At 48.7% G+C, this 12,360-nt stretch overlaps 3 protein-coding genes across 3 annotated transcripts; 1 reads left to right on the top strand and 2 right to left on the bottom strand.

Moving 5' to 3' along the window:
• Nucleotides 1–514: 514 nt before the first annotated feature.
• On the top strand, nt 515–3,301 carry AO090005001209 (ATP-dependent Clp protease ATP-binding subunit; the record flags this gene model as incomplete). The annotated part of the gene is made up of 1 exon (XM_001818109.3): nt 515–3,301. The coding sequence occupies one exon, from the start codon at nt 515–517 to the stop codon at nt 3,299–3,301; it is 2,787 nt and encodes a 928-aa protein (XP_001818161.1).
• Nucleotides 3,302–3,530: 229 nt separating this feature from the next.
• AO090005001210 (SDR family oxidoreductase/polysaccharide deacetylase family protein) lies at nt 3,531–5,691 on the bottom strand (the record flags this gene model as incomplete). Its single annotated transcript, XM_023232735.1, has 5 exons — nt 3,531–3,555; nt 3,637–4,096; nt 4,156–4,892; nt 4,955–5,534; nt 5,592–5,691. The coding sequence occupies 5 exons, from the start codon at nt 5,689–5,691 to the stop codon at nt 3,531–3,533; spliced, it is 1,902 nt and encodes a 633-aa protein (XP_023089271.1).
• A 3,408-nt stretch (nt 5,692–9,099) lies between these two features.
• Nucleotides 9,100–10,481, bottom strand: AO090005001211 (uncharacterized protein; the record flags this gene model as incomplete). Its single annotated transcript, XM_023232730.1, has 3 exons — nt 9,100–9,773; nt 9,836–9,966; nt 10,390–10,481. The coding sequence occupies 3 exons, from the start codon at nt 10,479–10,481 to the stop codon at nt 9,100–9,102; spliced, it is 897 nt and encodes a 298-aa protein (XP_023089272.1).
• Between the last annotated feature and the right edge of the window lie 1,879 nt (nt 10,482–12,360).

The raw sequence follows: 12,360 nt of genomic DNA, 5'->3' as shown, positions 1-12,360 counted from the left end.
GGCTGCCTCGCAGTGAAGGCATTCAGGCATTCAGGCATCCAGGCAACTACTAGTACAACTTAGCGTCACTAGTTCTACCGGTACTACCTTCGTATACTCGGAGGAAGCACAACACATGCAGTATGGATAGCCCAGAATTGTCCAATTGGTACGGATCATGTGTGGAAGAGTCCAGATGGCTGTTGCCCCTACAGTCAGGCCACACACACACCACGTGACGTCAGTGACCAAGAATCACCCCCTCCTTTTTATAGGTGCTTCTGGAAGGCGGTGGAAGTTCCTCGTGTCGTCATGGAGGGTCTGGAAGGTTGAAAAGGATGCCCAACACCAAGCTATATAGACATCGGCGAGCTCCAACCACCAGCATTTCCATTCTTTTGTGTAACAGTCATACAGATAACTATAATAATAGTTAAACATACCCCTCTAATTCTCTCAATCACCTCAACTACCTCAACGACCTTACATACCTGCACACTATTCGAACACACACAACTGATCAACCCGTTTCACCATGAACGGCGCTCAATTCACAGATAGAGCTAACAAGGCCCTGCTGGATTCCAGCAGTTTGGCTGAACAATACTCCCATTCTCAGATTCTCCCCGTTCACCTAGCAGTGGCCCTCTTAAATCCTTCTCCAGATGAATCGAAAGACCAACAAGCTACGGCACACCCCTCACACGATTCCTCTTCGGCCCCTCTCTTCCGCCAAGTCATTGAACGCGCCCATGGCGACCCTCAGCTTCTCGAACGCGCTCTCATGAAGACCCTGGTCCGTTGTCCAAGCCAAGACCCTCCCCCCGAATCCGTTAGTGTCTCTCCAGCACTAGCCAAGGTTATTCGGTCAGCTTCCGAGTTGTCCAAGACCCAGAAGGACAGCTTCGTTGCTATCGATCATTTGATTGTGTCCGTCGCCCAGGACTCTCAGGTCCAGCGAGCATTGGCGGATGCCAACATTCCCAACGTCAAGTTGCTAGACTCTGCCGTTCAGCAAATCCGCGGTACGAGGAGGGTAGATTCCAAGACAGCCGACTCAGAAAGCGAGAATGAGAACCTCAAAAAGTTCACCATTGATATGACGGCCCTCGCAAGAGAGGGCAAGATTGACCCTGTCATTGGCCGCGAGGAAGAAATTCGTCGAGTGATTCGTATCCTCAGTCGCCGAACGAAGAACAACCCAGTGCTCATCGGTGAGCCTGGTGTCGGAAAGACCACCATTGTGGAGGGGTTGGCTCGCCGAATTGTGAATGCCGATATCCCGGCAAACTTGGCTCAATGCAAATTGCTTTCGCTCGATGTCGGTTCATTGGTTGCAGGAAGCAAGTACCGGGGTGAGTTCGAAGAAAGAATGAAGGGAGTCCTCAAAGAGATCGAAGAATCTAAAGAAACAATCGTCCTGTTTGTCGACGAAATCCATCTTCTCATGGGTGCAGGCTCTAGCGGTGAGGGTGGCATGGATGCCGCCAATCTTCTGAAGCCGATGTTGGCTCGAGGCCAACTGCACTGTATCGGTGCCACGACACTAGGCGAATATCGGAAGTATATTGAGAAGGACCAGGCGTTTGAACGACGTTTCCAACAGGTCTTAGTGAAGGAGCCTTCTGTTAACGAAACTATCTCTATCCTCCGTGGGTTGAAGGAGAAGTACGAAGTGCATCACGGTGTCAACATTCTCGATGGTGCCATTGTTTCCGCAGCCACACTGGCTTCGCGTTACCTAACTGCTCGTCGACTTCCCGACTCTGCAGTTGATCTTATCGATGAAGCTGCTGCCGCTGTTAGAGTGACACGTGAGTCCGAGCCTGAGGCCTTGGATAACTTGGAGAGAAAGCTCCGACAGCTGCAAATCGAGATCCATGCCCTCGAGCGCGAGAAAGATGACGCATCTAGAGCTCGCTTGGAGGCAGCCAAGCAGGAGGCAGCCAATGTTACTGAGGAGCTGCGCCCGCTGCGTGAGAAGTACGAAAGCGAGAAGCAGCGCAGCAAGGCCATTCAGGATGCCAAGATCAAGCTCGACTCCCTCAAGGTTAAGAGAGATGAGGCAGAACGGTCCGGGGATACAGTGACCGCCGCTGACTTGGAATACTATGCCATTCCGGAGACCAAAGCTCTGATCGAAAGACTCGAGGTGGATCGCGCGAAAGCGGATGAAGAACGACGTGCTCGCTCCGGAGACGCTGGAGAGACACTGCTCGCTGACGCTGTCGGCCCCGATCAGATCAACGAGATTGTTGCTCGGTGGACTGGTATCCCTGTCACCAGACTCAAGACCACTGAGAAGGACAAGTTGTTGAACATGGAGAAGCACCTCGCCAAGATAGTCGTCGGCCAGAAGGAGGCTGTGACCTCCGTATCGAATGCAATCCGACTCCAGCGATCTGGCCTCAGCAACCCTAACTCGCCGCCAAGTTTCCTCTTCTGTGGTCCATCCGGAACTGGTAAGACCTTGCTTACGAAGGCTCTTGCAGAGTTCCTCTTCGATGACCCCAAGGCTATGATTCGATTCGATATGTCTGAATACCAGGAACGCCACTCTTTGAGCCGTATGATCGGTGCGCCTCCGGGATACGTCGGACATGATGCTGGTGGCCAGCTGACAGAAAGCCTCCGGCGACGCCCGTTCTCCATTCTTCTTTTCGATGAAGTTGAAAAGGCAGCCAAGGAGGTCCTCACGGTTCTCCTCCAGCTCATGGACGACGGACGTGTCACAGACGGTCAAGGCAGAATTGTCGACGCGAAGAACTGCATCGTCGTCATGACGTCCAACCTGGGTGCCGAATTCCTGTCTCGTCCCGCCACTAAGGATGGACGGATCGATCCTCAAACTCGTGAATTGGTCATGGGCGCCCTCCGTGACTACTTCCTTCCTGAATTCCTCAACCGTATCTCCAGTACGGTCATCTTCAATCGCCTCACCAAGAAAGAAATTCGCAAGATCGTCGACCTCCGTCTGGACGAAGTCCAAAAGCGCTTGGAGCAAAACGGAAAGAACGTCACGATCGAATGCACAGAGGAGGTCAAAGACTACCTCGGCGACGCAGGCTATTCGCCCGCTTATGGCGCTCGGCCTTTGGCTCGCATCATCGAGCGCGAAGTTCTCAACCGTCTCGCTATTCTTATCCTCCGTGGAAGCATCGTTGACGGCGAGGTGGCTCGTGTCATCATGCGCGATGGTCGTATCGACGTCCTGCCGAACCATGAGATCCCGGTTGACGAAGATCAAGACATGCTCGATAGTGAAGATGAAGCCATAGCCGAGATGGAAGACGGCAGTGGTGACATGGATCTCTACGAGTAAATTTACTAAAAAAAAGGGGGATTATCAGCAAAAAAAATCAAAGGGGATGTGCATTTTTGAAGATATGGAGTGATGACTGATGATGATAACATGACTTTTTCTTCTCGCTTGATTATGGGTATTGGCGTTGTTGTTAATATTTCTTCCTTGGACATATTATATGCACTTTGTACACAGCATTGAGATAATGTGCTTTAATAAATAGATTCAGCTGGAATAACTGGATGTATCAACAAAACAATAAATTCAAATCCCTGAATTAATGAGCAACTCTTACAGTTTATCAATGTTCCAAAATGGTAATTATCTTAGATATTCGAAGCAATGTACCTTACGAACTCCCACTACTCCCTAACTCCTTATCCCTAAACCATCTAGCAATCTCCCCCGTTTGACAAAACTCAACCTCATCCCCCCACCCCTTCAACCACGTCAACAACCGCTCCAGCATCCCAATCACATGCGCCATGCCGCTGGTATCCGGGTGCATCAGAACGGGGAAGATAGGCTTGTCCTCATTTTCACGAATCCACAGGAATCGATCCCGCCAGAGGTTCTCGACCACGCGCACATCGATGTAGCCGTGTGAGTTGTGCGTGTGAGGAAGGTACTGCATTGGAGTCATGTCTTCCATGTACCAGTTGCAGGGGACGCAGACGAGGGGCCGGCGGTCTTCCGTTGTAGGTGGGATGGGATGCATCCAGGTCGAGGCGGGGAGGGAGAAATTGATGGGTTGGAGGGGTGGACGTTTTGGGGCGAAGAAAGGGTGGCAGTCGTGGTCTGTTAGGGAAGCGTCTATTTTGAATTAAGTTAGTAAGGTGGATTGTCGGAGTGGAAAAGGAAGGAGCTCTTACCGTATTCGAATCCGTACTCTTCTAGTAGGTCTAATGTTGACTCGCGCAGTTGGTATAGAGGTGCGCGGTATCCGACGGGCTTCTTGCCTGTCAGTTTGGTTGCAATGTCGATACATCGGGTTAGCACGTCCCGTTCTTGCTCGACTGTCAATTGGTATGCTCCTTCGTGGGCGTAGCCGTGAAGTCCTATCTCGCAGCCTGACTCGACTACCTGTTGCACTTCCTCGGGGAAGCTCTCGGCAGAGTGGCCTGGGATGAACCAGGTGCAACGATCGGCTAGGTTGAGCTTTTTGAGCATCCGTAGGAGACGGGGAACGCCAACTTTGGCAGCAAAGAATCCGGAAGAGTAGTCCGCGAGGATGTTGTCGGGGTGTTGACCTGGTTGTTGTAGGGGGTTGGTTAGCATTTGTAGATCGCTTAAAAATGGAAAAGATGGCTTACCTGTCCCTAGCCATCCGGATACTGCGTCTAGGTCAATGGAGACGGCTATCCGGATTTTGTTCTGCTTGAGCTTTGATACAGCCCTTGGAATTGATTGGACTATACTCGACTCGGAGTGAGTGATTTGATTCTTTGTCTCTTTGCCGGCTTCGTTCTCCTTCCAGATCAAGCGACCTTCCATTCCTCCGTCGACACTTAAGCACTGTCCTGATATGTGCCCCGCCGCGCGGTGAGAGGCCAGGAAAGCCATCGTACGGGCTACATCCTCCGGTCTTGCGATCTTCTTGAGAGGTACCCTACTTTAGTTAGCGAGGATCTATAAGCTGTGGCGGTAGGGAATTGAACGTGATAAACATACGTAGCCTCGGCCTCAGCCCACATCTCCTTCGGGTCATCAAGCCTGCCCTCTATCAAGGGCGTATCTACCCACCCAGGTGCAACAGCATTGATTCGCGCCTTGCTATTGAGGCGAACTATTTCATTCTTCACACTCCGGACCAAGCCATACTGCAGGCCAGCCTTCCCAGATGCATACTCGGCATGGCCTTCCTGACCAAACTTGCCCGTTTCGCTCCCCGTTAACACGATAGCTAGGTTATCCAGTTCTTTACCAAGCGTCTGTTGAGACACTCGTGCTGCTCGTAAGAAATGCTTGATTGTCAGGAATGTTCCTCGGACATTGACTCGGTACGTCTGGTCCCATGTCTCCACTGGTAGTTCCCAGATAGGGTAGTCTTTGCTTTCATCTGTGATACCTGCATTGGCGATCAAGATGTTGACAGGCCCGAATCGCTTGTTGGCCTGCGCAATATTGGCTCGGACGGATTCCTCGTCCGTGACGTCACCTTTAAGGATGTGTAGCCGGGAGTAAGCCTCCCCTTGTATATCTGATACCTCCAAGGCTTGAATGTCCAGTGCTGTCACGTTGCATCCCTGATCTATATAGATATCATGTTAGATCATGGAATGTGCCATTTATGGAAAAGACTAAATACATGAGATGCAACAGCAACGATGGGATTTAGGCCATGCCACTTCTCCGGCGTGTACCGTATGAAGGCATGGTGTAACGGGAATAGTATACAATAGAGTCATGTAGACACTTAATCGCCATCTTGAAGTGAAAAGAACAGTCTACTTATGGTCCTCCATGCGCTGGAGTGCGACCGAGGTAAAGAAAGAGATCGGTATACCCAATCGAACATCGCACAGTTACATGAGTTAAAGCCAACGTACCTAGGAATTCTCGCACCGCTTGTTTTCCAATTCCGCCAGCAGCACCAGTAATGAAGACATGGAGGTCTTCCAAGCCTAGGAAGGTGGGAGATGCCAAAGATTTTCCTGACATACCGTTTAGTATGCAGCTATCACGATAAGAAGGCCGTTGGTTTACGGTATGAGGCACTAGTAGTCAGATTAGCTACTATTGCCGTTGTTGCCATAGATGAGGAAGGACGTACCGGGTGATGTGCATACGCCACAGAGCTCAATAGCTGGCTCGAATGAATTAACAGGGATGGATATAGGCAAGGTATACCACGTGCCTACGTTGATTGACCGATCGACAAACTGACGCCGGTAATCCATTCAATCTACGAGGCCGCGGGGCAGTCACGTGTGACTTAACGGACTTATGTTATTTCCAATATGATTATCATTATTTGATTTCTGATTTGAACTCGGCGGATTTCGAAACCGCGAGTTCTCACAGTAATTGTCTGTAAATTATCGTGTCTATTTGGTCGTATATCGGCTGCCGACAGAGATGCGGTAGGGAGCGTACCTTGTATTCTCATATAGCGATACATGTAACCAGCTTCCCACTCAAACTGAAACAAACCCTAATTGACGGTGCGAAATGGCATCAGGATCGAGACTACGGAATACTCTTAGTCCTCGGTGCTATCCTTGGCAATATCATTGACTTTGACCGCGTCCCCACTCAATGACATTAGTTCCTATAAGTTGTAACTATTGAAGCGGCCTAGACTATGTCAACTTTTGGCTGTATCAAATCACGCTATCTGCGAAGCAACGGCGGCGCTCCACCGGCAAAAAAGGAGTCCGTCACATTGGTATCACTGGAGGAGAAATTGGCCCCCAAACACCAGTTCGTCGTAAACAGAGTTCGTTGGGTTCTGAGACTGACTCGTACTAATACTAGCCACCGAAGGGGTTCAGATAATTTTTCTCGGCCTTCAATCAGTGAGTTGGTTCGAGGGCTTGCATTAAAACGAGAGTCATAAAATGGCGCATTCTCCGTTTCGGTCCAAGTTAAACTAATTAGTTGACCCGGTGTGATTTGTTCGACTTCTCTTCAGATAGTGAAAATTGGGCCCCGGAAAATTACCGAGGTCTGAACTATGATGGCAAGCGAAGTTTGCTCTAATTCGAGGTACAGTCTGGACATCCTTATGGGAGTTCGCTGGAGGATGGTTATTGGCCGCAACGGCGAAAGCACTGTACTTAGCAAATCTCACTATAATGTATAGCAGAAGTTAGACTCCTCTTTTGGGCGTAGTCTCTGTACATCAATGCGAGTCTGGGGTTGCTTCAACCGTTTCGCTATGGAAAGGTTACTACGAAGTCCACCGCGGGCGACGATGATCATATATGGATCCTATAACCATGGCATTCTATGACACGCGACTTTTGTGTAGTCTGCTCCGTCATCCCTGAAGTATTCCCGCGTGGTGCAGACGAGGGTGACAGCTGATCAGCAATAGTCAAGCTTCCGCGCATCGATAGTGTCAACGGCGGGCATTTAGAGTGGTTGCAGTAGTGCAAAACGAGCTCGAGCGGTCCGTAATCCTTCCATGACTGAAATAGGAATCTTAACGAAGCTCTGGAAGGAGAACTCGAATGAGCTATGTAAGCATCTCGTATTCAAAAAGCACGAATACTTGGCTTGATTTGATATCAACCTGCCACTTCGCACAGTGAAGTATATGCTACTCCGCTGGTCACTACAGGTTGGAGACGACAGATCCACCGACCTCCGGATTCTCTAGGAGTATTGCTCTGCCTTGCATTCTCAGGAGGTGATCTGAGTCGGCATAATTCCGACCTGTAGATCTTAGGACGGTCGATTAATGGGGGCAGGGAGCATTGTTGCACAACACAGGTAATTTTGCTAGATATTCATCCTACCAGGCTCGACCTGGTCCGTGGGTAGGGTAATGATGCTGAACACTGAACCAGCAAAAGGGAATTGGAGACACTGCGATCCTTTCCTGAAAACGGCCGTTGCCGAGTGGAGATTAACGTGACCAACCGTGGGCCGGATGGTATATGATCACTCTTAGGCGCTGAAGGCTGGTGGGACCTCGACGTGCTCTATGCACCAATGTTGAGTATACCCCATACAGCGGTGGAACAGGACACGCATACTTCAGCTTGGTTGCCGAAAGGCTTTTTGTTTAACTTTGTGATTAGGCAGCCTTTCGGCTGGATATTGCGGCACAACCCAAGGTTATTGTGATCGGTGAGAAGTCACCGATGGGAAATCTCGGGTAGTATCCGTGCCTGGCTTTTTATTTTTCCCTTTTCTAAAACTCATATAGGACACTTCCAGCTAGCTACTGTAAGCTCTTAGGATTTGGAATTCTGCATCATGTTTCACGCATTGCGCAGAACCCCAATGTTGGTCGCGTGAGTTGTATGAATACATGGAATCTTGTGGCACAGAACATGGAATAGCTCAGGTCCCATAGTGGAGTACAAGGAGTGTCCTCAATCTCCTCTTATTGGTGAGATCTCTTTTTTGGGGAGTACGTAAAAGATTCAGAATGGAAAAAGAACAGCAGCGGATAAAGACCGGCACTCGGCAAGACTCTCACCCGAGGCTGAACTGTAACGTGGAAACGCATTACAAGGTTTATCAGTGGTGAAAGCATCTAAGGTTACGGTCATAGGCCGTATGGGGGGCACCCCACTCACGTAATCAAAGGGAACCGGGAGATCTACGGTTAAAGTCCGTGGCATTTGGGACGGAGATAACGATAAGCTTGAGAATTGAATGGTCGACCAATCGTGTGCACCAGACCTTTCTACTTCCCTGGTTGCACAGTTGCAATCCTGGATGTTGGATCCATGGTGGCTTTGCCCCTATGATCATTATTGGGAGTATGTACTGTACAGCCGTATATCCGTGTCGACCCTCAAGAGTCAATAATGTCCACTCGAGAACCGTGGTCGTGCTTGATACCCTCTTGGGACAATATTTCCCCCCACTCCTCGATGATCATTGAATGATGTGCGTTGAGGCTGCTTCATATGGAGTAGTGTCCATATGGCATATACACAGTACATAATTGTAACATAGCATAGAGCCCCCCTCCCCAGACTTCCATAATAGCGCAGTGGATATTTAAATTCTCAAATGATCCTAATTACAGCTTGAATCCCAAACAGGATGGGAACAACGAAACAAAAGGAGGGGAAGAAATATATTATATACAGAAGTAATATTATTTTAAAAATGCAAGACAATAATCGTATGCTTCATGGCTGCGGTTGATGCGCCCCGTTAAGACTTTCGGTTTTGGTATGATGGGATCCCCAAAATTCGGGAGGCCGGGATTCGCGCTCCACCGTGACAGTAACGTCCTGCCGAATTCTCAGGGCTCTGTCAGAGCCATCATCGCTGACATCCCGATCGTCACTCGCTTGTATGCTAACGTCAGAAGCCGGCTTGTGAGGCGTAACAATGCTGCGGTTGTAATCGTGCATGCTAAAGTCGCCTGAGCGTAGTTGACTCGACGGCCCATAGTGCCGGCCGTACCCCGAGGCTTTGCTGGTCCACGGACCAGACCTATACCGGTCGGTGGCTCGCTTGGATCCACCTGTCCAGCTTTTGAGGGCAGGGAACACGTCGCGAAGGAGAGACCAGATGAGTGGCAGGTTGGTGACAAGAACAGCCACGGTTGCTTCCCGGAAGTACCAATTCATATAGACGTATGAGATGAGTGACGGGACGAGACAGTAAACCTTTGTCAGGACTGCTGCGACAATAACGAAAATTCCCATGCCGAAAATAACCACAAGTATCAGCTTCTGCTTGAGGGGCACGCGTACTTGCAGTAGAAGCGGCAGCCCGATAAGGAGCATCAGGATGTCTGCGGAAATTGATATACATCCCTGGATAATTTCGTAGTACTGGTAGCTTGAGCATTGATCTATTACATAGTCGGTCAGTTCATTTGCTTTGCTAGGGATGCCTAGAGAGTCAACGACTCACAGGATGTAGGCACAGCCCAGTAATTAGACAAGGGCCGGCAAATCAAGAACAGAGACAACTCAACACCAATAAAACCGAGGCCGACATATACGGCGAGATAATTAACCCATTTCCTCTGCCGCAAACCCTCCCTAACAAATTAAGTCAATGAATCACTCACGTCGATATTTGCTGGAAGCAACTCACGTTATACGTGCATAAATTATGAGCATACAGGTCTTCATCGCCCATACCGCGAGGACAAAGGAGTGTTCTGAGACAAAGACCCATTTACTCCCTCTCACTCGATCTGCTTTAATTGCCGGGGTCAGGTTTCTAATATCTTCCTCGCTCATCAAGTTCGAACCCCCCACAATGACGACTTCGTTCAATGAAACGCATAGGATCGTATACCAGATGATAGCGAAGACCATCAGGTAATCGTCTGTCTGGAGGTTTCGGATTCCTAACCGACGTATTCGAGCTACGCTATAAGGTGGTATGGAATTAGTATATGGACAAACTAGAGCAACGGGGATGCGAGGACTCTGTTTCTCGCTTTGAGGACAACTTACAATCGCAGGCAAACACCCAGCATCCCAACTGCATAGAGAGTCCATGTTTCCCGAGCGAAGCTTTTTGTAAACTCTGGACTGAAGCTTGACATGTTTTCGGAGAGCAACCTGTGAGTCCAGGGAATGATAGGTTAACTGGCATTCATTTCGAGCAGGTCCATGCAAGGGACCAAGGGAGGGACTATAGATTTATGAGGGGGAGGCACCGACATCTTCGCGATAAGCTTTTTGTAATTGGGCACATTTGCCAGGGGAGGTGTGTGGCTGCAAGGATCAACCGGCAGCCTTGACTCGGTGAGATCACAGAATTAAGGTACAATTACTATAGAATGGAAATGGAATTGGAGGAAAAACCGAAAACTATGGCGTCCCATGTTGGTTCCAGTGTGATGGGAGAAGTACTGTGAGCTCATAGGCGAACCAGAATCAACCAGCAGGCCCAAAGAGGGTAAGACACAGCACATCCAATCCATCGCCTGCGGGACCACTTGCTCCAGGAACTGAGTTCATGTCACACAAGGCCGGCCGGCAGTCGTGCTTGCTACCACGTTTGGTTTAATGGTCCCCGATCCTTGTATTTTTTTTTCTTTCCCTCTCTCCGAGGGTAATTGGAGTAATAACTTCTGGGAGGCTTGGAAGGGAATACAGTTGGTCGCACCATTGATCCAACCAACCATTGTATAGCGTGTATCTAAGTAATGTTCAGTCCACATAATTATTAGCTGGTGGGCAAATCATGATACGAAGGCATTTCTTTTTTCTATGAACATACTTGGCGAGCTGAAAAAGATTTTTCTCCTTAGTAAGGTGGGTAAGAGTTTTTTAGGGAACTAGATTCTCATGGCATAAGGCAACGTGCAGTTGGACGTGCAACGCAAAGTGTAATTACAGCGATTACAACTCACAGGGCATGGATTGGGGTGTTATCAAGTGGGCCCGACTACTAGTCTCAAGTTAATTCTGGCCCTAACCTCATTGAGGACCAGAGCCTTCTTTCCAAGTACCTACCTACCTAGCACCTCAGTTCCTTAGTTAATCTTCTGGGGCCCGGACGATAACATGCTGATATCAGGCTTGTCCCACTATCCAGTACCATAGTACTACTATTACTACTACTAATCTTAGTAGGACTAAAAATTTGTGTTGTGAACGAAATCATGCATCTCGTGTCAGAAGCCAAAATCACGCATATATTAATTATAGTATAGTTCGAGGCTGCGTCGGTGGCATCTTAGTCTCCGTTCGAGACACCCGAACGGAAGGATCGGAGATAAACTTTTGTTCTTTTGTCTTCCTTGTTTCTTAATTGACTTTGGACTGCGAGCACGAGAGGCCTGATCCCTGTCACTCAGCCACCTCAACTTGCGTTATCATTCGCACAGAATCTTCTCTGCGTATATTAATTAAGATGAAGTTTTCCATTACCGAAGAGAAATCGGATGATTTCTCTTCACTATATTAATAGTGGAAAACAACAGACCACAAATTATTCCGCTTACGCAATTCAGAGGGAAAAGTCCCTCTTTAGGCATTTTAGTTCTAAATACAATCATGTCTAGATTTAATCTCTCTGTCCCGGAGAAGCCGACGAGGTCTCGACCAAATTACTGACTCGTTCTTAGTATGAATGCCAAACCAGCCTTGTTTCACTTATCTCGCGTGAACAGGTGTTTCTTTGAGTCGCTGAGCGACCACCTCACATGAGAAGTTTCGGGGTTGGCTATAGGGAAATTAGCGGTAGATTGAGTCAGAGTGTTTATATGCTTTTCTTGGGGTACGTGTACTGTGTAGAATAGGCATGTTCTCTTTTCATTTGTTTTCACAGAAAAGGGAGGGGAGAAATAGAAAAAAAGAATGGCACCTTAAATTAACAATTGAAGAGCTGCCATTAGGTTAGGTAGCAACGAAATGCTGGTGTTGTCAATAAGAGCGTAGGGATAATTTGCAATGAAAATGAATAATCCGCTAGAT

Source organism: Aspergillus oryzae, chromosome 1 (assembly GCF_000184455.2).
Source record: "Aspergillus oryzae RIB40 DNA, chromosome 1".
Lineage (NCBI taxonomy): Eukaryota > Fungi > Ascomycota > Eurotiomycetes > Eurotiales > Aspergillaceae > Aspergillus > Aspergillus oryzae.
This window is presented reverse-complemented; position numbering and strand designations above follow the sequence as displayed.